The sequence below is a fragment of the Penicillium expansum genome, assembly GCF_000769745.1.
Source record: "Penicillium expansum strain MD-8 chromosome Unknown contig111, whole genome shotgun sequence".
NCBI classification, from domain to species: domain Eukaryota; kingdom Fungi; phylum Ascomycota; class Eurotiomycetes; order Eurotiales; family Aspergillaceae; genus Penicillium; species Penicillium expansum.
The window spans coordinates 183493-210397 of NW_015971485.1; the positions used below are offsets into that span (position 1 = coordinate 183493).

General features: G+C 48.7%; 9 protein-coding genes across 9 annotated transcripts; 6 read left to right on the forward strand and 3 right to left on the reverse strand.

Annotated features, from left to right (window-relative positions):
* Positions 1 to 371: 371 nt before the first annotated feature.
* On the forward strand, positions 372 to 1345 carry PEX2_037290 (GIG1 family protein; the record flags this gene model as incomplete). Its single annotated transcript, XM_016741004.1, has 4 exons — positions 372 to 645; positions 711 to 893; positions 958 to 1142; positions 1208 to 1345. 4 exons carry the CDS (start codon positions 372 to 374, stop codon positions 1343 to 1345), a joined length of 780 nt encoding a protein of 259 aa, XP_016593765.1.
* Positions 1346 to 2155: 810 nt separating this feature from the next.
* PEX2_037300 (OSBP family protein) lies at positions 2156 to 3781 on the forward strand (the record flags this gene model as incomplete). The annotated part of the gene is made up of 7 exons (XM_016741005.1): positions 2156 to 2246; positions 2304 to 2409; positions 2496 to 2606; positions 2659 to 2934; positions 2984 to 3233; positions 3289 to 3602; positions 3652 to 3781. The coding sequence occupies 7 exons, from the start codon at positions 2156 to 2158 to the stop codon at positions 3779 to 3781; spliced, it is 1278 nt and encodes a 425-aa protein (XP_016593766.1).
* Positions 3782 to 4804: 1023 nt separating this feature from the next.
* hosA (histone deacetylase HOS2) lies at positions 4805 to 6322 on the reverse strand (the record flags this gene model as incomplete). The annotated part of the gene is made up of 1 exon (XM_016741006.1): positions 4805 to 6322. One exon carries the CDS (start codon positions 6320 to 6322, stop codon positions 4805 to 4807), a length of 1518 nt encoding a protein of 505 aa, XP_016593767.1.
* An 898-nt stretch (positions 6323 to 7220) lies between these two features.
* PEX2_037320 (isocitrate lyase/PEP mutase family protein) lies at positions 7221 to 8195 on the forward strand (the record flags this gene model as incomplete). Its single annotated transcript, XM_016741007.1, has 2 exons — positions 7221 to 7355; positions 7413 to 8195. The coding sequence occupies 2 exons, from the start codon at positions 7221 to 7223 to the stop codon at positions 8193 to 8195; spliced, it is 918 nt and encodes a 305-aa protein (XP_016593768.1).
* Positions 8196 to 10108: 1913 nt separating this feature from the next.
* On the forward strand, positions 10109 to 11182 carry aspf4 (allergen Asp F4; the record flags this gene model as incomplete). Its single annotated transcript, XM_016741008.1, has 1 exon — positions 10109 to 11182. The coding sequence occupies one exon, from the start codon at positions 10109 to 10111 to the stop codon at positions 11180 to 11182; it is 1074 nt and encodes a 357-aa protein (XP_016593769.1).
* Positions 11183 to 12296: 1114 nt separating this feature from the next.
* On the reverse strand, positions 12297 to 13730 carry PEX2_037340 (glutathione S-transferase family protein; the record flags this gene model as incomplete). The annotated part of the gene is made up of 3 exons (XM_016741009.1): positions 12297 to 13302; positions 13370 to 13508; positions 13580 to 13730. 3 exons carry the CDS (start codon positions 13728 to 13730, stop codon positions 12297 to 12299), a joined length of 1296 nt encoding a protein of 431 aa, XP_016593770.1.
* Positions 13731 to 21187: 7457 nt separating this feature from the next.
* PEX2_037350 (uncharacterized protein) lies at positions 21188 to 21992 on the reverse strand (the record flags this gene model as incomplete). The annotated part of the gene is made up of 2 exons (XM_016741010.1): positions 21188 to 21705; positions 21764 to 21992. The coding sequence occupies 2 exons, from the start codon at positions 21990 to 21992 to the stop codon at positions 21188 to 21190; spliced, it is 747 nt and encodes a 248-aa protein (XP_016593771.1).
* Positions 21993 to 23010: 1018 nt separating this feature from the next.
* zrfB (low-affinity Zn(2+) transporter ZRT2) lies at positions 23011 to 24063 on the forward strand (the record flags this gene model as incomplete). Its single annotated transcript, XM_016741011.1, has 1 exon — positions 23011 to 24063. One exon carries the CDS (start codon positions 23011 to 23013, stop codon positions 24061 to 24063), a length of 1053 nt encoding a protein of 350 aa, XP_016593772.1.
* Positions 24064 to 24741: 678 nt separating this feature from the next.
* Positions 24742 to 26605, forward strand: PEX2_037370 (Major facilitator superfamily domain, general substrate transporter; the record flags this gene model as incomplete). The annotated part of the gene is made up of 6 exons (XM_016741012.1): positions 24742 to 24885; positions 24994 to 25043; positions 25101 to 25217; positions 25282 to 25433; positions 25498 to 25866; positions 25914 to 26605. 6 exons carry the CDS (start codon positions 24742 to 24744, stop codon positions 26603 to 26605), a joined length of 1524 nt encoding a protein of 507 aa, XP_016593773.1.
* Positions 26606 to 26905: the final 300 nt, after the last annotated feature.

Genomic DNA, 26905 nt, shown 5'->3' on the forward strand with positions numbered 1-26905 from the left:
ATAGTGCTATAGATGAAGGCAATAGGTCTTTCACATGGATATGTTACTATGCCCTGTGTGATAGCACTCTCCAAATTTCACAGTCTATAGTTCAAATTAAAGAAAACAAACCAAACAAGGTTCCAACGATCTAATATGCATATTTAAAACTATTCTCCAGTGTCAGTATAGTAATATGTCAGATACAAAAATAGATCAACTAGTGGATAAGCGATCGACAAGCAACTGCCAGAAACGTCCCAGCATCATCCCCTTTCCGCACTACTGCAGGGTGACGTCGTGTCAAGGGGGGATTCACTCAACACTCCAACGTAGCTATCACATTTTGCAACAGACCGAAGTAGATCGGTTCAGAACTCAATCTACTCGCAATGCTTAACTTTAGGCGGCTATCCATGCCCCCAATCAGCACCCTTGATGAGAAATCAACTCCCGATGCCAATGCAGCACCCCTGCGCTTCCACGATGATCACAGTCTACCCTCCGAAACCCTCCCATATTGGCTCGTCAATTTACCTCGGTCGCAATGGACCACCGAGTGTCCTAGCTTTCTACGTGACCAATCTCTAAAGAATATTCAATGCCTCTCGACCCCTGATCACCTTTATACTCGACAGAAATGGGAGCAAGTGAAGGAGATCACAAGTTGAGTGCAGCTGCAAATTGTTAGTGATATACTTAACTCACTAATTATAATTTGTGAACTACAGGTACCAACCGGATCGATCGGTTCCAGCGTGTCCCAAGCGAGCTGCGCAAGTATCTGGAATACATGGAGCATATCAAGGCGGAGTATACATCCGTCATGAGCTTTGTGGTCAAAGAACGGTTGGGCTGGGGGGATGGCAATTGGGAAGATATCAAGCCAAGAGGTGGTCCTTTTGAATACGAGGGTATGGCACACAGGTCACCGGGTTGGGTCTAGAACACGTGAAAGACTAATAATCAACTGTATAGAGGACATCCGAATCATATACAACGATTGGCCATACGGTGTTGAAAAAGACATCATCCATCTGGTAGTGTGGACCAAGTTTGAGCTGGAAGATGATCCAGCCACAGATGACCTAACGGCAAGTGCACGAGGGGCCATAGAGAGCTATGTGCAGGACACATTTTGCTCTCGGGTACCATCCGAACAGGTATGGGAGATACTTCGTACATATTTATTACCTATGATGAAAAACTGACTTCATATGTACTGTAGGTGGTCTGGTTCAAGAACTGGAAGTCACTCAAGTCGGTCCCCGGGATAGAACACTTCCACGTCATGCTCCATCGTCCCGATATGGCATTTGTTAGGGAGATCACCTGTGGAGATGTTCCGCTGATCCAACGGCTATGATGCCGGGTGTCGACAAACTTGATTAGATTGAAAATAGAGAGAGGAAAGAGAAATTAAAGGAGAAAAAGGGGGAAAACAAAAAACAAAAACAAAAGAAAGACATTCCTGCATGTCCTAGGTACCAAGCATAATGTACATGGATGCAGCTGCCTAAATGTTTTAGTATGTTGTATACGAGTACGGCACATGTTGAATTCCCCGCCAAGCCATATGCCCCTCATTGGCGATCTTTGGGAAAGTGTTGAATGGGATATACACAGAGGTTGAGAGGTATATTGTTGGATATCTTGAATGCTTAGGACTAGAGAGGAGAGAGAGATCTACTAGATGTACTCCGTACCAGATGTAGCTATCTAGTAGGCAGTGAAATAAACAACTGATCCCAGCAAAAGAAAAATACGTCACTGGTCACTAGCCCCTCTTTGTAGCTAAGCATTTGCATGTGTTTTTGAAATATTTTTTTTTGTAGAATAATTTTAGTGTCTTTTTTAGTGTCGGGTTGTTTTTTTTTTTCTCTTATGAACTACACAAATTCGTATTTTTTTTGTGTTATTTTCCACTTTCTCGTAATTAAAAAGCCCGTTTCCGGAATTCCCGCCACAAGTCAGCTGTCTTGATTTTGACCTTGGACATTTATTTTGATTTTTGTTCTTCTTTTTGATTTAAATGTGTCAAGCGTAAGGAATTCCGTAGATTTCATTTCCGAACGCAGTCATGCCGGTTCCGCATCTCCGCCGTACTTCCCAGGCCAGTAAGTTTGTCTTCCCCCTCTCACTTTTATCCTACTGTCATACATTCAATAATATCAACATGTCAACTAAAGTCGATCCAGGCAGATCATCCATGGAGGATTCCCCGCCAAGTGGAGAGGATGAGATTGTTGAGCCAGATCAGGGAAATGGTGTGTGCAATTCCTCAATATCTCCGGACACACAACTGACTCAATATGCCTTTACAGTTCTTTCGCATATCATTTCTCAGCTGCGGCCGGGCGCCGACCTGAGTCGGGTTGTCTTGCCGACATTCATCCTCGAGCCCCGGTCTATGTTGGAGCGGATCACCAAGTGCGTTCACACCCCGCAGCTCCAAGCAGGCAAGCTCGGAGCTACCTGCTAAGATTTGAAGCTATCGACTAACAGTGTTCTCATAGCTTCATGGCCCACCCTGAAACCCTCCTCCCGATGTCAGAGATTGAGGACCCGGTCGAGCGCTTTATCTCCGTGGTCAAATTTTACCTGAGTGGATGGCACATCAAACCACCGTATGTCGCCTGCCTGCTATTTATCTGGAAACACATTCTGATACCTGCATAGAGGAGTGAAGAAGCCGCTGAACCCCATTCTTGGAGAGACCTTCACCTGCTACTGGGACTATCCCGACGGAACCCGTGCCTACTACGTCTCCGAACAGACCTCCCATCACCCACCGAAGTCGAGCTATTTCTTTGCAGCACCGGAGCATAAAATTCGCATTGATGGAACACTCAAGCCCCGCAGCAAGTTTTTGGGCAACTCTGCAGCTAGTATTATGGAGGGTATTGCCATTTTGCGCCTGATGAACCACGGGGATAAAGAAAAGGGCGAAAAATAGTATGTTGCGCCGCTTCCTATGGATCTTTCAGTCATTAACAAAAAGCAGTATTCTGACCCAGCCAAATATGTATGCGCGCGGCATTCTTTTCGGAAAGATGAAGTATGAGCTTGGCGATCACAGCTATGTACGTTGTCCCGAGAACAACCTCGTGGCCGATATCGAGTTCAAGACCAAGGGATATTTCTCCGGTACTTATAACGCAATTGGGGGAACTATCAAGAATGAAAAGACTGGGGAGGTGTTATATGAACTCTCCGGGTTGTGGAATGGGGAGATGGATCTGAAGGATGTTCATGTACGCTCCGCATACCTCTAAGGTGACTTCTGGATTCAACGCTGACCGAGAACAGACTCACAAAAAAGACGTCTTGTTCGATGCGACACACGCCAAGCATACAGCTCCTTTGGTTCGCCCCATGGAGGAGCAAGGAGAGCGGGAATCGCAGCGGTTATGGTACAACACGGTTCAAGGGCTTTTGGCCCGGAACCATGAAATTGCAACGAACGAAAAGACCAAGATCGAAGACCGCCAACGAGATGAGGCCGCGAAGCGCGTCGATGATGGAGTCGAATGGCGTCCCCGGCTTTTCCGTCCCATCCAAGGCGGCCCCGGTGGACCGGATGAGGGCGAAGAAGACCTCGATTGGATCATCAATGCTCAAGTGTAAGAACGATTTTGCTCAAACGCTAAAGATTATAACTGACAGACGCAGCGACATGCACGATCCCGAAGTCGCCACGAAGCAGATTCTAAACATCGCACCCATCCTCCAAGGTCAGAAGGAGTCATCCCAGTTCCTCATCCCGCCGCATCACCCCAATCGTTCCGCTTCCGCGAACTAGGACCCCAGGCATATCCCTCCACAACCAGCTAATGCCGCACCCCCAGGCTCCGAGACAAAAACAGATGCCACCCCGACCACCGTGGAACGGAAAAATACTGAAACATCAGAAGTGGAGAAGTTTGTAGACGCCCAGGAAACTTCATAAGCCAGCACGAAAAAGCCCCATCGCGTCCATCTCCGGCTCCCATCCATGCTATCACCGACCTAATCCAACTCCCGGTCGGTTGCTCAGGTCGCCTTTTTCTCTCACTTTCTCTCTCTCTCACACACACACACACGCACACCTCTGAATGATCCCGGAGTGTTATCACACTCTTCCTCTTCTCTCATTCTGCCATGACGTAGTCAACCTGCGCAGAAATACCCAGCACAGCCATAACTCGAGGCGGCCGACGACACGACCATTGTGATAGTTCCCCCTGCCCCTCTGATGTTTCAACACAGCGTTTTTCTCGGTCACCATGCCGCTCCCATTGCTGGATACCCGATCTGATTTTATTTAAATTTTCAAAATTCTCAGAATACAAAATACTTTTCTGAAATCTAACTGAAAATGAGCACATCCCTAATGGGAGACGGAAGAGATAGGTAGCAAGGTTTAATGCAACGTAAAGGAGATATGGAATAATCCAATAGAGCAAAAGCAATAGTCAGATGGGAAATATGGAAGACGTTAGGAGGTGTCCTCCGCATTTTATGCACTTAGGGCTTGGTATATTGGACCTTTCTGATAGATATCTCTGTTTAAGTTCACCTCCTGGTATCCAGATTTATTATCTCTCTTGTTCAAGTCCACAGTATTGACTATTGATCGATTAATTTTGTGTCTTCTCTGTCCATTACTATACAAAGCTCTCCTAGAAGAGAGGGATATCACAATAGATGGCAACTACCCATGCCACCAAATATTACCATACAAAGAACAACCGAAACTCCCCTCCGCTATCCGAATACATACAAAACGCCGCCGTCAAACCATTCTTTACTCCCGGGACTGACCCATCCCGAAGCAGCACAAAGCTCATGAATACAATTCTCCCTTGTATCCAGACCCACGCTCCAGATCCCGCCGCCGATTAGGCCGTGGAATAGCACCAGCAGAGCCAGTATAGGCCAAGCCAGAACCCGCCGCCGCCGAAGTCGCCGAAGTCACCGATCCACCACCCTCATATTCCTCCATCTCTTCCTCAACCAGAAGCGTCTGCTCCTCAATCTCCTTCTCGGTATCTTCCCGCAGACCCAGTATATCCGGCGGGATAAAGCTCATCTGGACACTGGGCGCGCCCTTGATGTACCTCAGCTGCTCATGGACGGCCTCAACAAGGCCCTCGAGGTACGCGCGGGTATTCTTATTATCGAGTTTGCGCATCTCCGACAGAGGCGGGAAGAGCGAGAAATCAGGACCGAAGTGGTTTCGGAAGGCGACAGAGTCCGGGATGGTGGGGTTGATGATGTTTTCTGCCTCGACCAGAATCGAGGTCTCGTGCGCCCACGCGCGGGACACGTTACGCGGAGTGTAGCCACCGCCGCCGACGACAAGCAGTGGTACCTTGAAGGTCTTGGTGTATGCGACGCAGGCTCCGTGCGCTTGCACGTTTAGGTTGAAACAGCCTAGTCTGTCACAGCCCAGACTGTCGGCGCCGCATTGCAAAACGATTGCACCTGGTTGGTAGGTCTTCATACATGCGCCGATTACCTCTTTGAAGAGGGCGATGTAGGACTCGTCGTCGATGCCGTCGTTGAGGGGCACATTGATGGCGTGGTGGGCACCTGGGTTTAGTGGGTGTGCGGGGCCCGTGTCTTCGCGAGCACCGGTTCCGGGGAAGAAGTTATCTTTGTCATATTTGTGGAAGGAGACCGTGAGCACGCGGTCGGTTGACCAGAAGGCTTGCTCGACGCCGTCGCCGTGGTGTACGTCGATATCGATGTACATGACGCGTGGGTGGTGGCGGAGGAGCTGGAGTGTGCCTAGGACGATGTCGTTGACGTAGCAGAAGCCGCTTGCTTCGGCTTTTTTGGCGTGGTGGAGGCCGCCGGACCAATTGATTGCAATGTCGGATTGGTTGTTGCAGAGCTTGCGCGCGGCGTCGACGGTGCCGCCGGCGTAGAGCGAGCAGTAGCTGTACAGGCCGTCGAAGATGGGGCAGTCGTCACCGAAGTTGAAGCGCACTACGTTATCTGCTTGCTCGGGTCGGTCTATGTCACCCGGCATGATCTGTTGCAGGAAGTCGAGGTAGTCTGTCTCGTGGAAGTCGGCCATTTCCTCATAGGTCGCTGCGCGCGCGAGATAGAGATCCATGGCGTGATGCATGCCGTACGCCATGACGAGCTGTTTGGTGAGTGTGAGGCGCCATGGCTTCATTGGATGTGACTGGCCAAAGTGGTGGGGCTCAACGGCTGGATTGGCATGCCATGATACCCGGTACCCTTGTGGACGAGCTATCTGTAAGTTCTGAAGCTCGGCGGTGGCCTTGTGGTCGATGGTGGCGGTCGGAGCGGAGGGGGATGCATATTCTTGAACGACGGAGGAGCGAGCCATCGAGGCAGGTATTTGGTAAACGATCGGGAATCAAAAAATTGGCGCCGAAACGTTCATTTGAGATGGGAATCGAATTCGAGATGAAAGGGAAGTTCCTGACTAAGCAGATCTACGGACCCCGGGGCGGGGCCAAAAGATCTTGCATGTTCCCTCTCTAGAAAGGAACAAGGAATGGACAAAATAGGAAGGAGCAAAGGAGTTCCTTAGTGAAAATTGAAGAAAGAACAGTTTCCAAGTTGAGCTCATGTGCTTATATTATTACTACCTACTATACTGCGCCGATGGCAGTTTAATGAAAATTACTATTCAAGTTAGTACCCCGCTTGAATTGCCGAAGCTCATACTAACCCGGGGGTCCGCATCTTCAACATTGCTTTGCCGGTCAATTCCCTGCCTATGTGGTACTTTTGGCATTGGAGATCTCAGGCAATCCTTGATATATTTCAAATGTTCAAGGTTAATCCACTCGATACTGCAATAATCGACATCTGGCAATTTCCTCTACACAGATTAATCTTGACCAAATCCATACCGAGTCTAGATATATTTTCTAAGCTGTCCAGGTGGATTGGAATGTCGAAACAGGCGATGGCATAAGGAAGCGGTATCGGCCCGTGGCTCCGGATAAGTGAAGAGTGCGCATCATCGAGAACCTGTAATTGCCTGAAAGAGCTCCCCACTGGGGAAGGAATCGCCAAAAGCTTGTCTCACACGTGCGTGGTAATGGCTTAAATGAGGTCGTACCTCCGGAGCGAAAGCTATTCGCACGGCTCATTTTCTGAGGCGAGCGTATATCAATCCTCAAGTATCTATTTAGTCATTAGCTATACGTATATCGGATTATCTCGGCAAGTCGTTACTACCTCTGTTAGCACAAGACAACAACAGGACAGCAATCATGGCTCTTCCATCGGCAGCAACCAGCCTGCGGCGATCTCTGCAGGATCCCCAGGTATTCATCACAGCCCCAGGAGTCTATGACGGAATGTCAGCCCGGCTAGCACTGGCAGCAGGCTTCGATGCATTATACATGGTATGTAATGCAAGATAATCAAGAATATCAAAGTCCCGAGCTGACACCACCAACCAGACAGGCGCCGGAACAGCAGCCTCGGTGCATGGCCAAGCAGACCTCGGAATCTGCACGCTGAACGACATGCGAGCGAACGCAGAGATGCTAGCAAACCTCTCACCTCACACACCGCTGATCGCCGACGCCGACACCGGCTACGGCGGGCCAATCATGGTAGCCCGCACAACAGAACAATATGCGCGGTCCGGGGTGGCGGCTTTCCACATCGAGGACCAGGTACAGACCAAGCGGTGCGGGCATCTCTCCGGCAAGCAGCTCGTCGACACGGCAACCTACACCAGCCGCATCCGGGCAGCTGTGCAAGCGCGCGAACGCATCGGCAGTGATATCGTGATCATTGCGCGGACGGACTCGCTGCAGCAGCACGGCTATGAAGAGAGCTTGGCGCGGCTGCGGGCGGCGAGGGATGCGGGTGCGGACGTCGGGTTCTTAGAGGGCATATCATCCCGAGAAATGGCTCGCCGGGTTGTGGCCGACCTTGCGCCGTGGCCTTTGCTGTTGAATATGGTGGAGCATGGGTCCACGCCTTCGATTTCTGCGAAAGAGGCGAAGGAGATCGGATTCCGGGTGATCATCTTCCCGTTTGCGACTTTGGGCCCTGCTCTTCTGGCTATAAGAGAGGGGCTGGAGAAATTGAAGCGCGATGGCTTGCCGGGTCTTGATAAGGAGTTGACGCCTCAGATGTTGTTCAGGGTCTGCGGGCTGGATGATAGCCTTAAGTTAGATGCGGCTGCTGGTGGTGTGGCGTTTGAAGGTGGCGTGGATATGGGAGAGAAATGAACGGAATACCGCCACTTGCTATACCCGGTACGGGCACAGTGAGTGCCTCGACAATGTATATTTGTCAAGGTCGATTTCTGTGTGAAGGCACTGTCAATTTCCCCTTTGGAATATCGGTCCATAAACTGTAAATGCATACTCCGTACTCCGTAGAATCGTCTCCACCAGTCGTATGATTTGATTTTCTCATCCACCCACATTCATTATTATGAGAAGGTTGAATCTTTGAACAGTTTGAAATCTCTGGGTTTAATCAAATTTACCGTTCAAATGTATAATGCCATGTGGTTTTGTTCTATGGTTAGGGTAATTGACAGGCCGATTTAATTTCCCACAACCAATAAGACAAATTGTAGATCGATCGAACCGAGGATCCTCCCATGTCAACCTTGGTTTTGTTTATTTACGGATCCATTTTTCTACAATTTTTCTACATTAGGGTCTTGAGGAAGATTTTAAAATATTCAACATATTAAGAGTGACTGAAGTGAGTCTTCAAGGGTCGTGGGTACCTGCATCAAGTGAGGAGTCCAGGTCCCTGCACGAATAGCCCTAGTGTTTCAGGAAACGCCTGTGGCAACAAAATGTACCCATATACGGAGTACCGGTTATACCGAGGATATAACATACGATATACAATATCATACTCCGTACAACATATGGAGCCTTTGAAAAAGCCAAGCGCGCTTAAAGTTCTGGAAGACTTAACACATGAAACCGCTTCACGGGCATTATCCAGCCCCAGTTTACCGAGTTGGAAAGGCCTGGATTCCCGAGGGGCCAGTTTCGGCGTGCCATTATGGAGACAACCGGGAACGAGACTCGTCATATGGGTGGAGAATGGCTTAGGCGCTACCAGTGAATATACAAAATGGGGGTGCCTTACAGAAAAATATCGAGGATCCATCGGCCGAGTAGGGGGGTCTGGCCGCAGATCAACGGCAGAGATTCGCCTTGCTGTGTGCACACCCGTGGATACGATTGACACGATGAGGACAATCCTTATTAATTGGAACAGGGAACCCCGGAGTGCAATGTAATCTGTCAGAATGAATTGGGTAGGGACATAGTCATAAAGTGTTAGTTGACCATTTGTCCACGTAGTTGTCGACGACGCGGTGATGAGTTGTCCCCATTTAAGATTGCCTTGGGGATTCGTAAGACAGTTTAGATCCTTACTGTGCGCTACGCCGATTGGTTTATGTGGGGATTTCCGGATGACGGGGATAGAAGTTGTCTTAAAGTACTTGTGTAAGTTTGAACGGAGATCGTATATTATACCGAAACGGTCATATTAAGACCCATAAGTACTCCATATATGTTGTATGTATGAATGTTGGGCTCTGATGTAGTGATGGAGTTGAGTCATCTCATATCGTTGAGGTATCTAGCATTCCGATCGTACACGTGTTTGACATTAGGCAACTATAGAATAATATGAATCCCAAGAATAGGAACCATAATAATAGAACGGTACAATCGAGAATAACAAGAATAACAAGACAAGAATAGGAGAAATAACCCCTTATCCCTAAGTAACGAGTACCTGCACAGCCGCGATCAGAAGCATAGTATAGCCAAGTACACAATACCAAGAGAATAGAGTCTGGGCCCTTAACCGTCAACCAATCAAACGAACCAAAATGGGCGCACGGCCAGGAACCGCCAGGAACCAGCCAATCATCGATCGAGCGCCCCTGATATTCTGCCAAGATGGAGCCCTTTTTTTGTTTTTGGGTTCAGGCCCAGCCTGACCCGTTGGTGTGTAACTTGGTATTGTACTAATAGTCCCCCCCTAGTCCACTTTCTTCTCTTCTCTTTACTCTCACACACATTCATTTGAATTGAAATTTCTTCTCCTAGAGCGTGCTTTCGCTCAAGTCACTCCTTTTCAAGTTAATTCAATTCCCAAGATGCATTTCTCCAACTCTATGCTGTTGATGACGGCGCTGACCGCTGGGTCGGCTGTCGCTCGTCTTCACGGCCACGACCGCCGTCACGGTCACCCCAAAGATGTCAATCTCGCCCAGCCCGCTGTGACTGCTCCCGCCCAGGTTGCCGACATTGAGAAGCGTGGTGGGGAGGTTGTCGCTACCATCGATGGCAAGCTCGTCTCCTGGATCAACAACTGGTTCGGCGAGGAGTCCACTGATGCTTCCACCGAGGTCTCTGTGGCCGAGTCCACCGCTGTTCCCACTTCCACTGCCACTCCCATCGTCGTGTCCACCACCTCGGCCGAGGTCATCTCGTCCGCCAGCGCCACCGCCTCTGCCTCCAGCTCCTCTAGCTCCAGCTCCAGCTCCAGCTCTTCTAGTTCCAGCAACTGGGCCAGCTACCCCTCCGACGGCACGTACTCTACCACCGGATTCGGTTCCTCCACCGCCAGCAAGCGCGTTGGCACCCTCGACTGGGACTACGTTGGCAACGTCGGCAGCCCCTGGGGTAGCAACATCATCCGTGTCGAAGAGGACGTCGCCAGCGAGTACAAGCACGTTATTCGCTTTGAGAACGACAACTCCAAGGCCTGGACCGTCGTCATGTGGAACTCCTACGGCCCTACTGGCGGTCTGAACGGTTTCTGGAGCCCCAACGCGGCTCTGAGCTTCACTGTTGAGCCCGGTCACAGCATCTTCGTTGCCATCGATGATGACTCCCAGGGTGGTTGGGGTGCCGCCCAGGGCGAGGGTCTCCCTACCAACTACGTCGGTGAGTACGCCTCCACCTGGGGTGAGTTCGACATGAGCAACACCCAGAACGACGGTTTCTCCGGCTGGGACGTCTCCTGCATCATCGCTGAGCTCGCCGACCTGCACATCGCTGGTATGCAGATTTGCAACCACGAGGGTGAGAAGTGCTCCTCCATCGCCGAGGGTGGTTCCGGCGCTGTCCACGCCTACACCTCCGCCGACCAGGGCAAGACCGACTTGGCCATTGCCCAGTCCGCTGGCCCCGTCCGTCTCGTTGTCAACCTGGGCTGGTCCTCTTAAACGACCTCGCCTCTTTTTTTTTTCTATTCCCATTTCAAGCAATCTTCTTGTCTCTACTGAGATTTTGTCTTTCTTGCGCAAATGGTTCAACGCCGAAGGTGTCTTTGTATCTTTCCCCTGATTTGATGTGTGCGTGCGCAGGTCGCTTGCCCCAGCAACTATCCTGGCCACACATCCTTCCATCCTCGAGCGGCTCTTTGACGGCTACGCTTTTTTGCCGTTGAAAGGTTCATACATATCTTTGTCATGATTTGCCTCCTTTTGTCTTTTTCTCTGTACATATACCATCTGAACCATCTGATTTGAGAGTTGATATCGTTTCCTTTTTCTTTTCATCTAAAACTAGTTACTGTGTATTTTACTGTATTTTACTGCTATTCCGCACTGATACTTATTGACATCTAAATATATCCATCTACTATTCCCTATCCGTTTAATCTCAGGATCATTAGCGCCAACGCATGTTTGTCTGTCATAAACCTGAAACGACTCTTATCTATTACCATGTCCCACCTACCTCAAACCCGATGTGCATATCGTCTTTCGGCACTGTATTAGATGTCTTGCATGAGGCTAAACTAAAAACCACCCGTGTATATTTTTGTCATGGGGTTGGCCCATTGACTAATGAAATCTGAATGTTGAACCTGCCGGAAAGGTGAGCCTCAAAGCTTCAATACGCAAGTCACGACTATGACACTATGTTGTATTTGGGCATGTCTCAGTGGCTGAATACGCGAGATGTGAGGTTCACATTAGGTTTCGGAGGAATGTCAGGCTACATGCAGTGATACCTAGGTATCTACCGAAGAGGGATGTCCCCAATGTTTTCTTTGAACCCTCGGTCATTTGCCATCGTCAGCAAAGAAATCGTAGATTCTTTTGAGTTCGATTATAAAGTTAAGAACAAAGGAGATGTTTCAAGTAGACGACCGGATCAAAGACCTGCGGTTTTTATGTGGCGAGGAACCGTAGGAACGTCAACACACAAGTACAAAGGACAAAACGCAATGCTATCGTACACCCTTCGCTTTCATCCAAAATAGTAAAACAAAACACTGATCCTGTACCATCCACAGAACCAGACGCAAGAACCTCCAGGTGTTTTCAATGCTTAGAACGCACCCAGGAAGTCAGCAGCAGACCCAGGATCAATCTGCAGAACATCCAAATCTTCCTCAAATTCCTCTTCTTCCTCGACACCCCCAGTCGAGAAAGAAAGTAAGCCCACATGCACCATATACCCAACGAACGCAGCCGTCCCGGCCACAGCAGTCGCAATAGAAAGCAACATATCCTTGTTACTAGAATCCGCATATGAAGACAGTACCTGTTTCTCCACGGAGCTAAACGCCGAATCAGCCTCAACGGCCTGCTTCAACCTCCTATTCTGGCGCACCTCGCTCAAGAACGGCGTGTTATCCGCTAGCGTGCCGAGGAGTGTAATCCCGACCGCCGCGACGGAGATGCGCTCCGGTGCACGCCATGGCAGGGCAGCCGGCACTGTAGGCTGGAAAGCGTGCTTAGCGTCGACGGGCGCCTCGCCGAAACAGCGGCTGCGCATGCGCTCTGTGTACGCCGCCAGCAGCGGGGCCTTGGCGCGCATCGCGTCGCGCAGCCAGGGGAAGGCTAGCTCCGGCACGAGCGCCAACGACAGGTATCCCAGCGCGACGCAGTCCAGCGAGGAGGGATTGCTATTGTCGTCGGCGGGCAGTAGACAGGTCTTGCTGCGGGCGAGCATGGCTTCGAGAGGTTCGAAGAAGTCGGCCGTTAGCGCTTCCAGGCGGAATTGGTTGGTTTGCGCTGTGCGGCCGAGGAGTTTGGAGACTGTGTCGCGGGGCTGCTGGATGAGGTTGCTAGGGATTTGACCGGATGCTACGGCGGCGGAGTGCTCGCGTTTGCGCTGGTCTTCCATTGCTTGCAAGTCTAGCGAGGATAGGCCGAGGTGTTCGGTGCGGGTTTTGGCGGCGCCGTGGAGCTTGGGCGGAAGAATCCATTGGTTCGGCCATTGGAGGAGAGAGCCGTAGGCTGGGGATGTGTTGGCGTAATAGTTCTGGCTGGTTACGTAGAGGTAGAGGTCGAGGAGGGATTGACCGCGGGATTCGATGAAGGAGGAGAAGCTGGAGGGTGGGTCTGCTGTTAGTGTTCTGTGTTTCTCGCGCCATTGTAAGGGTAGGGGTTGCGTACGCGACGCTATCGGCTTTCTGCACGTCGTCTAGGTTTTGATCCAGGTTCCATGCTCCCTCCGAGCATTGGCGGAGGTAGTCGACAATATTGCGGAACCGGCTCACCCAGACAGAGCCATTCTGGAGAGCGGGGAGCTCACCTGTTCGTAAATGACTTGTTAGCTGTCTGATTCTGGGGTTGCCATTTTGTTGTTCCGGTCACGTCACTGACCTGTTGGGGACACGGAAGGATCGCTGCTCGCAATCAGCTCCCACGAGTCTTTAGGGAGGACCTCGGAGCAGTATGCAATTGCAGCAAGGCATTGTGCATCAATTGAAGGCAGAGAGAAGGCCGGGCCCCATACATGCAATTGTAGTACCATGGTGGCTTTGCGCTTGGATGAGAAGGGCCGGGCGTGATTGATTTGAGCGGCCGAATCACGTGTGTTTATCCTCGGTTTCTTGGTATAAGCCCTGAAGATATTTGGCTCCTACTGACTACAGAATACAATGTCTTTGTTCATATCAATCGAGTTGTAGATGGTCTGTACATGGTGAATTACTCCCAAAATTCAATATAAATTCCTTTCTACTTTCCAAATTTGTTCGTTCTCGTTTAGCTATACGACGATGTATAGCGGCATGTACCTTCCACGGCCAAGTCCGATCTTCAACATCCCCCGAGTTAATATAAAAACAAATAGAACTACAACAAGGTATCGCGCTAGACTCCTAGCTTCTTGGAAGTCAGCAAAAAAACCAAGATGTGGCTTGAATTACGAGCTAGGCAACGCCATTTCATTCCATCAAAATTATCAACAATTAGCTAACGGTATGCCGTTTTGAGTAAATCGTTAATGCCTGAGCTCTATATATTTCTTGTGAGGCCGAATCGGATATATCTTCCACTTTGGCCCCAAAGTATACTCGACCGGGTACTCCGTGCTCAGCTCTGGGGACACCAATCTCACTCAGCCCGGGCAACAAGTATTGACGTCAAAGCTCAACAGCCCTCAGTCGTACGACACACGGCACCTAGAACACCAAAGAGCCTCAATATCCATATTCACCGCCTCTCACGGCACAGCCCAGATAGCTGAGAACCAGCAATAGCGCCCAACGCGGCTGTTGCATACCGCTGTTTCTCGCAAGGTCCATATCTGCCCAAGATATGATCCTTGGCAGGGTCCCGATCACTCCATATCTCCGATTAGAGTGATATACCCAGCGAATGACCTCATCTGGCGCACGTGGCTACACAAGCCAAGACAGCCACCAAACCTGCCAACCGGTGCCTTGGAAGGTTCCAGGATTACGTTCAAAGCACAGACATCCAGGGCCTGAGACACGTCGAGGTCAAAACTCCATGATTCATTGATTTGATCAAATATAGAGATTGTCAGGGCAAGGGCCGAGAGCGTTGCGGCCGAAAGCTTACTTTGGTCACTTGACCTCACCAAGATGGTATAGCTTACTTCCAAGGTTGGGATAATTGGAATCAAACAAATAAAAAAAAGTCAATCTGATACAATCCATGGGAGAGTCATGGATAACCACGGATAGACAAAGTGTATCGGGTTGAGGGGTAGAAGCGGGGGCAGAAACCTTGGACCACTATCTGCGAGATCCATTGGATACAGATTGTCGGGACTTCTTCAATGACGACAACATGCAACTATATCGGTCAAGTGATGGGCCAACGGCCAACAAGGATCCCGGCACGCCCGTGTGCACTTCTAAGCTATAGTACTGCGTAATCATAGTCTGATTAACATTGAATAACATAATTCGGTTTACTTGGAGATAACTTGATATCACTGCTCAGCTATGCTATCAATGCATAGGCTAGTGAAGGTTCGTGCATGAAGCATTTGTTATTCCAGCTACTACCCCTAGAACTATTAACAGCGGACTAAACTCCACTTTCTTGTAGTCGTAATACTCCGTAGGGCACGTACCAAGGTGGCTAGCAAACCCCGAAGCGCTCGGACGGGGCAAACTCGTATCTTCCTTCCTTATTCCTCCGCTGGGCCGTTTAGCGTTTAACCGCTGATATTACGGGCTAAATTTATATACGCTAGGGATGTTACCGGTATATCCTGACCTGGCGGACGTTCAACTTCCCGTGTTGGGTGTTATGTATGCATGTAATCGTTTTGGATACTCCGTACTCCGTAGTATGGTGTGATTTAACGCTAGGTTTGAGTCGGGTGCAATATGGCACAAATAATACCCAATCAATCCCAACGGTGCGGCAACATGAGATGTACGGAGGAGTAGGCCACGCAGTGATGCATGGCACTGGATCCGGCAAATGCACTTCTTATCACAATGGGAAGCTCGATAAGGATCGCGTCAGATCGGTGCTACTTCAGATCTTATGATGGAAGAAGTCCATGTACAAAGTACATTATGTAGATGCAGGTCTACTAAATTGGTCTACCGACAAATGAGTCATATTGATGTGTGTATTCTAAATCGCTCGTATCTGGTGTACTGATTTGCGGGTGAGATATGCGCAATCCGACTACCGCGACACCCGCTCCGTGACATCCCTGCTAGTTTCATTGCTAGTGGTTTTCTGCGGGATGCTGGCTGGTTAGTGAAACGGGCGGTCAGGTGGGTGTCACCCGCAGTCCCCAGTCTTGTTTATGCACGACATATGCATGGACCGTAAGCAATTAATCAAATGAAACGTTTTAGATAAAATAAAAGACATTGCTCTGTTGGGTATACTAAGTCTATAATACATGTCGATTCAGATTCGGCCAGATGCAGGGGAGAAAAGAGAAATGCGAAAAAGAAACAAAAAAGAAAAAGACAATTAAAAAGGCATCCAAACAGTGAGGATGACAGGTCACAGCGGCAGAGGGGAAAAAGAAAAGAAAAAAGACACTGTTCACGAGTCAATGACGCATGAGCCACGGGACGGTCGGAAGGCAGCCCCAGTTGACCCTAGGTACGAAGACAGGGGGGGTTTGTAGACAAATTTGGTTGTCCAATTAATGTGCAGCGGCTGAGGAGCTGCACTCTTCTCCGCATCTGCGCGTCACAGATGGGTCAAGATCAAAAAGGTGAAACGAAGCCCCGCAGAAGACGGGGGCATGATCAAAAGTGCCGAAGGGTGAAGTGAGACAAAGAGCAAGAAATAGAAAGGCTATTAATGCACGTCGTGGGGGTTGTAGCGCCGGCGCTGGGTTCCCATAGCGAACGAGTAAGGTTGCTGAAGAGCGAGGGAGCAAAGAAGGAAAATGAAAGAGAATTAAAAGAAAATTGTCCGAGGCCCACTTGGGAACAAGTTTTCCGCCGCGCGCATTGAGCTGTGGTTATCGCTGAATTGGAATGCCAAGAGGCGAAAATAGACAGTGGAAGAGCTGGCGCTCTTTGTGCTGTCCGTCTCAAGCCTGACTTTAAGCAAGGGCGTCATTTGTTTGGGTGGGACATTGTGGAAATTAGGTGTTGAAGGTCCGAATCGAAAACAAAGAATCGCAGGTAAGAGTCGAAACTAGATCGAAGTCGAAGTCGTGATATCCATATTGAGGGTCCAGGTCGTGGGCGGATCTGGTGGACCAGAATGCGCCAGTGTCATCAGGTTCGTTGAGAAGAGGGGGACTGTGGACTGTTTATTTCGGCAGCGGAGGCAAAGGGCCCTTAGGAGGAGGACCGGGGCATGGAGGGAACTGAGAAGATCCGACGGAAGGCATTGTGAATGGTTGGAAGGGTTGGAAGGTTCGAAGGTTGAGAGCTGATAGTAGTTGTTCAGGTTGATAGCAGACTGGAATAGACCAAGAAGCTAGTAAGGTGTAGTAGAATAAGGTGTAGTAGAATAAGGTGTAGTAGAATAAGGTGTAGAGTAGAGTTGAGTGGATGGAGAGAAGAAGGGAAAGAAAAAAGGTTACGGGAGCAGGATTCTTATAGAAATGAAAGTCTGCTCCCCCCCCCAACCTTTCCGTTCAACCGTCACTAATTACAGACTAAATTAGTTTCTAAAATCCCCATCGAACATCCCTGCCATGAACAGGAGGCTGAGTATCCACCTGATCTGACGTAGGGAATTTATTGCGATTTATTTGCTCGAATTAACACGGGTAGCGGATGAATAATGCAACCCCAAGTGGGAAATCCAATGGAAAATTCCCTTTTTTTTCTAGAAGCTCTCCACTACTTCTGAAGTGGCGCCTTGTGTTTCCTGTGAACCACTAGTGGAGGAAGAGAGTGGAGGAAAATGAGACATAGTAATCAAACATATATGCCGTGCTACCTCACTATATACATGGTATACATAGTAATGTACAGATGAAAGTCCTAGGGTACATGGTCTAACTAAGGCAGCTCTTAAATTTCTGCTCCGGTCTCACAAACCCCCTCCGTATGTATAGTAAATCATGAAACCACGCGAGATGACAACTGGTAAAGGGCAATCTCCCGTGGGCCCACCAAGGCTCCATAGGGACGGTTCCTTGATGCGGTGAGAACGACTTTTTCTATTTTCTTTTCTTTTTTGAATATTTCTTTTTATTAGTTGTACAAACTACACTCTGTAATTGGAATATGATATACATAGGTCTATGCACATTAATCCTGTATGGCTCAATATGCGAGAACAACAAGATGTCAGGTCACAACACGTGCATGTTTGCAGATCCCGAGAGAGAACAGCGTTGGCGGGAGGAAAAAAATAAAAGAAAAAAAGGATACAGAAGTAGTGGATTAAAAAAAGAAGCTGAAAATAAAAATAAAAATAAAAATAACATTGGGAGATTATTCTATTCTTTCTTTTTTCGCTTCCGTCGATTTAGGGTCAAACGGGATGGCCGATTCGTATTGATTACACACTAAAAGGGCGTGACAGCCGGGTTCCCAGAATGCTGGGATTACAGAATGAGGATAAGCCTGTTCATGCCACAGCTTCGTTTTAAACAAATTGGTATGACATATCATACATATATGCTCACTTAGCTAGGTATATATGCACATATACAATATATACGCCATCCAGATAACGACAGGGTGGTACAGTATCAGGGGCCAAAAAGAAAAGATGAAAAATAATAATAAAAGCAAAAAAATAAAAAAAGCAAAAAGCAAAAAACAAAAGGCAAAAGGCAGGGTTAAAATCTCGAATCGAGGACCCATCCTAAACCGTGGTTTTTACCCGTGCTACCAAACCAAATAAAGCCAGGGTTGAGACATGCAAGAACAGAAAGAACCCTTTAAGGTAATACATATATGAGTTCTTTAACCTCTGACGGGTTTCATTTTTAGTTCTCCGTTGTATGTTGTATGCAGTTCGGCTATTATTTCATATTATTATATTCCGCTCCGCACTCGGGACCTCTTATCTTTCTATTATTGTCTACTACTCCCGCTTAGGCCCTTTAGGGCTCTAATAACAACGTGTAATAAAAATGAAAGCCGATTTTTGAGTCGTTTGGCGTATACCACCATCCCCGACGGAGTACAGAGCCGATTAACCTCCGCCTATAGGAGTTGTGGCTGATAATCCCTAGGTAGGATCGTCTTCCTGCAGAGGACTGTGCATTGCACATCATCATTTTGGAAGTATGCAGGACAGCGTCGTAGCACATCTGGAGAAAGATGGATCCCTGTATGCAATATGTAGGACCCCAGCCCTTATGATTATTGGCTATTAATGAAAATGGCATCGAGAGGGGCTTGTCCAACTTTTCCCCCTCATCCCCTTAGTGGTTGCATTGTGCACATCACTGGACCTTGGGTTTCACGGTGGGAGATCTACTTCACCCCTGGTGTGGCGTTCATGGCGTGATTACTATAGGTAGCCGTTACCTATTTCTGTTGGATGTGTGTGGTGTGAGCATCTTGTGAACTGGATGTGTGAATGTATATAACATGCTCCGTACGGAGTACAGACTACCACTATGTACTACCTACCTGAGGAAACCCCCAGCTTCGGGATGTTTACGGTCTTCCCCGGAAATTATCTGGGACCTAAAATAATGCAATGCCTTTCCGTTACATCCGCCATGTTCCCTGTTCATAGCCTTTTTTGATCACGGCATTTACAACATAGTAAATCCAGGCAGAGAGATTATCAAGGTAGACACATTATTGCGATGCGTACGAAGTACTCCGTACTTCTGTTAGATACCCATGTAAATGTACTCTATTACCCTATATGATAAGGACCGTGCTAATGCTCATATGCCCTAACTGCAGGTATGTAAAGTACCCTATACAACACACAACGGTACCACTCGGGATTTGCAAGTAAGACCCCGCAGATGTTCAAAGCGGCAGGTGAAAGGAATTACAAATGCTGTGGGAACAATTGGAACTCCATACGGAGTATTCCGCATATTAGAAACAGCATAATTTGACTACCTGGCTTACCGTGTTTGATACAAAAGGTAAGGTACACGAAGTACAAAGTGGGGTGTCAAGTGGCAAACATGGAATTCTGTATGCGACCACACGGGTGTACCTGAGCTAGGGACCGGGGAACCAAGAAAGGGGAAAATAAAAAGTGGGAAAAGTGGCAAAAAAAAAAAAAAAAAAAGAGGGAAAGAAACACATGGGAAGAAAACTCTACCCATGAACTAGCGGTCCACAGACTTCAATAAACGATCCCAATTAGGCAAAGTTTACTCCACTTGGATTCCATCTGACCGTTCCGCACCGTTGGAAATAAAAGCTGTGGAGTTGCGATTTAGGAGTCGGAGATTTATGACCTAAGTTCCAAGGTTCGGCTTTATAAACAGATCGGGGTTTGCCCCTGATCGTAGCACGATCGGTTTGAGATATTCACATAGCCTGTTTATTGGTTGTTGATTTAGAGGTCCAAAGGCATTTTAAAGAATAGTTATGATGCTTGAGGAGTATATACGCCGATATGCCACACAATACAGCCAATTAGAAAAAGTCAATGCGTGATGTGTATTAAATTTCGGTACAGGAGGATGCTCATGTCTCCCCGAACCTAGTACATAGGGACTAAAATCTTTCTCCATTGAGAAGGTGTTTGTTGGGGTCACGAGACAAGATGGAGACGGGCTGTTTCAAGTCAAGCTCCACTTTGAAATCTTCTAGCTTGCCTTCTGGAAGTTGCGGCCCGAGTTTGCGAGAGCCCATACCACATGGAGGTTTTCAAATTAGGTGGAATCGAAATGTCTCCGAGGAAATTGGAACGTGTGAGATAGACTAGTTTCATGCCCTTGTCCATGTTGTCGGAGAGTGTCATGAATGCGACCGAGACATGTAAACAGAAGTCATGTAGAAAAGTCAATATCACACAATGTCTTATGGCATGCGGCTCGTCGAGATGTCACTGGTTGCATGCGCCTAGGGTTCCATGGCTGACATTTTTGACTCAGCGGCTCTTTTTACCTAGCACCGTGCCTGAAGAAGTCATCTGGAGAGTATGACAGCCCGCCACTTGTGTAACCAGCCTGATCTTCAGTGACACCCACCTGCCGATCACAGCATTACACAGTGCAAGTCCTGTGGCGGCCCGGTAGTGGGAAGGCGCTGTGCTCTTATAGGTAATACCTAACCTCCTAGACCACGGAGTTGATGTACCGCGCAACACGAGTCCCCTAACCTATGATGACGAGATGAGACAAGGTCTCTCACACAGTTTTTGCGACATGGACAAATTGAAGCACAACCTTGTAGCGTTTGCAGGGGGTTAGAACAAAATACATCACCAATAATTCTGGCAGTGTCACAGGGCTCTTTGCGATTGATCATCCCACCACGGATGCCCACATAACGACGTTGAGAAACCTTAACTGTACGCAGGACCCCTGTCGACCACATAGAGCATTGCCCAGGTCAACACTTGCTAGCGACCTAGCTTAGATCACTCGTCATCAACAGATGCCTGAGCCTGAGTTGAAATCCATTCTTCCATCAGAGGTTGCCGATTTGACTCGGATACGACAGCATCTGTTCTGGTTTTATCGCCCTTGCGGGTAATCAACAGACATAACACCCATCCATAAATATTGAAGCTCTCATAATGGGTGCTGAACCGAAGCTTCTTTTCGTCACTTCCAGTTGTGTCTTCGGGTGGCACCTGGTCTTCCCTGGTTGTTCGACTTCTCTTGCTTGATCGACGTCCATTCCCCGCAGAAACTTCATACGTAGATTCGGGAATCTTGTGCAATTCCAGATCAACCTCACTGTCGCTCTCGATCATAATTTCGCCATCTGCCGAGTTTACCGGGTTGGCACCCGTATCCCCCGAGACATGATCTGGTTTCACCTCCATGCTCAAGTCTTGAAACTGACTTTCCTTTCCGTGGAATGTCTTGTTGCGTGTGAGGAGTGAATGGCGGGTACGGGATTCGCGGAGGAAGATAGCCACTTCGAAGTCATCTAGGTAATGTGTTAACGTACTTGGTTCGTCATAGGAGGAATATCGAGTGGCTTTTACCTTCTACAATGACATCTTTGACCGGCTTGCCCTTCTTGCGCATGAACAATCTCTCATTCTCTTCACGCAGCTTCGGAAGCACCAACGGCCGAACCGCAGCGATAACGCGCGGAAGGACAGGATCGCGAGAGTCCAAGAGCCATCGTGAATCAGATGGGGACTCTAAATAAATGCGACATTCCAGTACTGAGTATTTGCTAATGCGGAGGTATCGTCGAATGGGCGCCATATTCGAATGTGCTGCGCAAGGGCGTGGTCAAACGGCTTCCCCTATGACCTCAACCCCATGCCAAGCGCTTTTGCCGCCGATCCTCTGATTGGCGATCGAGACGCGTGCAAGGGCTGAAAGGACTCTCCCTTTCTCTCTCTCAAGGGGCCTGTCAACCACGTTCCTTCAAAACCCTTCTGATCATTCCAGTCTTCCTGGCCTATTCCATCAAGATCAAAAAGATGGAACAACGACATCCAGAACACAGTGACAGGCTTATCTCCTTTACACGTGACTTAATGACCAGAACCGCAATCGGAGACTGACTCCCAAGGTCCTCATCGCGCTAGTCTCAAGTACCGGGTACTTCCGGCCACACACGCAATTGTATGGGTCCTGAAGTACCTGGTACTGGTCTGATAGAGTGCAAAACTTTGTCCTTGACGTCTTCGCGCTCCCAAGGTCCCCATGGATGCCCTCTGGGGCCACTCGGCGATTAATATAATGAAGATTCCGCAAATTCTGATTCGATTTGATCCTGTCCCTCATTTGAAGGATCTCGTTCATTTATTATATTTATCGGCTGAATTTTCCGGCCTTCCTCCCAGGGTACTCATTCTGACGAGAAAACCCATCGACAGTTTGCACCGTACGACTTCACAGTGCGATTCATACACGGCCAGAAGAAGAAGAAGCCTTTATTTCCTTCTTGCTATCTTCTGTTCAAATCAGTATTCTCAAAGGTCGGCATTATCAGTATATCCTGGTAATTCCATGCGTGGTTAGTGGACCAACTACGCATCTCGGCTACCATTGAGGACCTTGGGGATTGTGGTCAACTAGCCTCGCGCACACCCCCGCTACAGGTTTGTGGTCTTCTCATCCTAGCAAGATCACAAATTCTTCTCCTCAATTAGGACACTTGCGCTATTATCTACCCTGCTTGTGTTCTGTGCTGTTCATTGGTGCCCACAGACCTTCTTTCCGTCCCACTTCTACACTTCTTCTATACTTCTTGTCTCGCCATAAATCGACCGCGATGGAGTCTTACTCTACTCTCCTCAAGCGCGCAGATGCTTGTGACTCCGGGAACGAGTTCGACGGCCGGATGGGCCTGCGAATCTCTTCCATCTTTGTGATCATGGTTGGCTCCATGTTTGGTGCTCTGTTCCCCGTCTTTGCCCGTCGCTTCAGCAAGAATAGTGGATTTCCCAAGTGGGCCTTTTTCGTCGCCAAATACTTCGGATCCGGTGTGATCATTGCCACTGCTTTCATTCACCTGTTGGCTCCAGCAGAGGAGGCACTTACGAACGAGTGCTTGACCGGCCCAATCACTGAATACAGCTGGGTTGAGGGCATCATCCTCATGACCATTATTGTTCTGTTCTTTGTAGAGCTTATGGTTATGCGTTTCTCGCACTTTGGCCAAGGCCATGTACACGACGAGGAAGGCAATTCCCACACCCAACTCGATGATCACTCTATTATCAACGAATCCAATGAGCCCAAGATTCACATGCCAGGGGAGGATCACCTTGGTCATACCCGTGAGCATCACGACAACAGCGACTCCGAGAACGACATCCAAGCTGCTGAGGACTATGCCGCTCAGCTTACTTCAATCTTCATCCTGGAGTTCGGTATCATCTTCCACTCTGTTTTTATCGGTCTCACTCTTGCCGTGTCAGGTGCCGAGTTCACTACCCTTTACATTGTGCTTGTCTTCCATCAAACCTTTGAAGGGCTTGGTCTTGGTTCTCGTCTGGCTACAGTTCCCTGGCCCAAGTCGAAGCGACTCACTCCTTACTTCCTGGGCTTTGGCTTTGGAATCTCGACTCCAATTGCCATTGCTATTGGCTTGGGTGTTCGAAACAGCTACCCGCCTACCGGACGAACCACACTCATCGTGAACGGTGTCTTCGACTCTATCTCCGCTGGCATTCTTATCTATACTGCCCTCGTTGAGCTGATGGCGCATGAGTTCATGTTCAGCCACTCCATGCGCAAGGCTCCCATTCGCGATGTGCTGATTGCCTTCTTCCTTCTCTGTGCCGGAGCTGCCCTCATGGCGTTGCTGGGAAAATGGGCATAGAGGTATCTCTGTTGCTTCAGTGATTTAAAAAAATATGGGAACGTTCTTCTTCCCAATAATGCGTCATGTCCTCGCTCTTCTTTGCCAAAATTTCTATTATGGTCAGATATCGTTTCTGCATCTGTGATACCCACAGGGTCCGGGCCAGTTTTAGCCATACTCATATCCGGCGTTACTTTAGCGAATATCTTCACTTAAGCCGATGAATGAAAAATTTTCAGAACTATTCAACTGAGGACAGTCAAGTAGTAGCAATCAATAGATAATATAAGTAGTAGTGGATCTAGCTAGGCCTAGCAAGACCAATCTTATACCTCTACAACCCCCACGTGCTCGGCAACATGACATCCGAGAGAAACTAAGCCCTACCATGAAGCTAGCCGTAGATAAGCAATTAGCTTAGTTCTTAGCTGCGCATTACGCGTTGCATGTCGCATGTTGTACGTTGCACTTTGCACGTTGCACGTTGCACGTTTAACCGTTCCCGTAGGGCCAGGTCCTGACAGGGGTGGGTTCCTGACAGGGATTGACTCTCCGCTTCAACTTGTACAACAGGTCAAAAATGAGATAAATAGCAGCAGATTACCAGGGTGTGTTTGACATCCTCGGTCCCTCCAGTCCTTTCTGACGGATCACAATCCGAAACTTTCCCAACCCCATCTCTCAAGGGCTGTCGAAATGGCTTCAGCACGCGACTTAACCGCGATCCCAGGGTGCGATGAGTCTAAGACTGCGATCCGTGACACTGTCGACCAAGTTGGCGCTGCTCATTCGTCGGGTAGGTCATTGAAGCAACAGAGTCTGTCAGACCTCTTCACTATTGTGAGTGCATCATCCCGGCCTATCCATGCCAGGTTATTTCTCGTTTTCCCCGCACTCGCGGTTTATGTTAGCCAATGACAGACTAACTAGCTGCATGGTATGAAATAGTTTGCAAGCGGCTTCGCTCTGATCAGCGATGGATACCAGAACAATCTGATGTGGGTCAAGTGATTGCTCCCATGCACGACTGTGTCTAACCACAGAACATCTCATAGGACTATGACCAATGTCCTCCTCAAAAAGGAATATCCCAAGGAGTACACTACTACCGTCAGCACGCGCGTTTCGAATGCTCTACTTGTCGGCGAGGTCCTTGGGCAGGTTGTTATTGGGTACGTACAAGACACTACTAAGAGTTAGGGCTATGGAATGGTTCTAATAACTATACTCTACCAGACTGACATGCGACTATCTCGGTCGTAAAATCGCTATCATCTTCACAACCCTTATGATTGTTATTGGAGGTATTCTTGCCACAGCCTCCCATGGTGTTACCATCAATGGCATGTTCTGGATGATGACGGTTTCCCGTGGTATTGTCGGGTTCGGTAAGTAAAACTGAATATCCAGAAGACCTCATTCCAATTTTATTACTCTACTAACCATCTCCAGGCGCCGGCGGCGAGTATCCGGCCTCTTCAACTTCCGCCTCGGAAGCAGCAAACGATCTAACCCCAAAGCACCGTGGCCCGGCATTCATCATGGTAACCAACTTCCCCCTATCAATTGGGGGCCCATTTGCAGTGTCAATCTTCTTGATCGTACTCGTGGCCTGCCAGCAGGCCCATTACAGCACCGTGTGGAGGGTGTGCTTTGGCATAGGATGCATCTGGCCGCTGTCGGTGTTTTATTTCCGTATCCGCATGCTGAACTCAGCGCTCTACCGACGCGGAGCGATCAAGAAACACGTGCCCTACATGCTCGTGCTACGGTATTACTGGAAATCGTTGATTGGGACTTGCGGTGCTTGGTTCCTCTACGGTGAGAAATCTCCCCAGTATCTATAGCGTGGAAACTAATATATATAGACTTCGTCACTTTCCCTAACGGCGTCTTCTCTGGTACAATCATCTCCTCAGTCGTGCACGACGGCACGATCCTGAAAACAGGTGAATGGCAGCTCCTCCTCGGCGCAATCGCACTGCCGGGCGTCTTCCTCGGGGCTATTCTCTGTGACCGTCTTGGCCGCAAGCGCATCATGATGATTGGCTTCAGCGGATACCTAATCTTCGGCCTGATTATCGGCTGTGCCTACGACCGCATTACTAAGATCGTGCCTCTCTTCATCATCTTCTACGGACTGATGCAGAGCTCGGGCAATTTCGGTCCGGGCAATATGCTCGGTCTGATTTCGTCTGAGTCATATGCTACCGGTGTGCGAGGGACTTGCTATGGGCTTTCTGCGGCTATTGGGAAGGCCGGTGCTGCTATCGGCACGCAGGCGTTTCAGCCCATTAAGGATCACTTGGGAAATAAGTGGACTTTTATTATTGCTGCTATTTGTGGCGTTGTTGGAATTCTGGTGACTTTCTTCTTTGTGCCTGATTTGACGGGCGAAGATTTGAGGGTGCGCGATGAGAAGTTCCGGGCTTACCTTGTTTCTAACGGCTGGGATGGCGATATGGGCGAGGATGATTTGCAGGCGGCTGCTGATCAAATTATGCTCCCGGGTCTTTCAAATGGTGAAGAGAAATTCGTGAATCAGACGGTGAAGGGTTAGAATAGCTTTCGGACCACGGCAGTCGTCGGCGGATGGCCGAAGGCTAGAAATTGGATGTCATGATATCCCCAGATGACCTTGAATCCAACAGTTGATCAAATCTCAATTGTTTGGATAGAACCACAGTGGAATATCCACCTAATCCTAGTCAATAATAACACAAAATCTTCCAAATACCCTGAAGTATATGACTATTTACACAACCACCTACGTATTTATCTGCTTCCTTTGGCATATTCAGTGCATACCAAGTAGTACATTTCAAGATATCCTCTCTCATATAGTTCGAGAGCATTGATT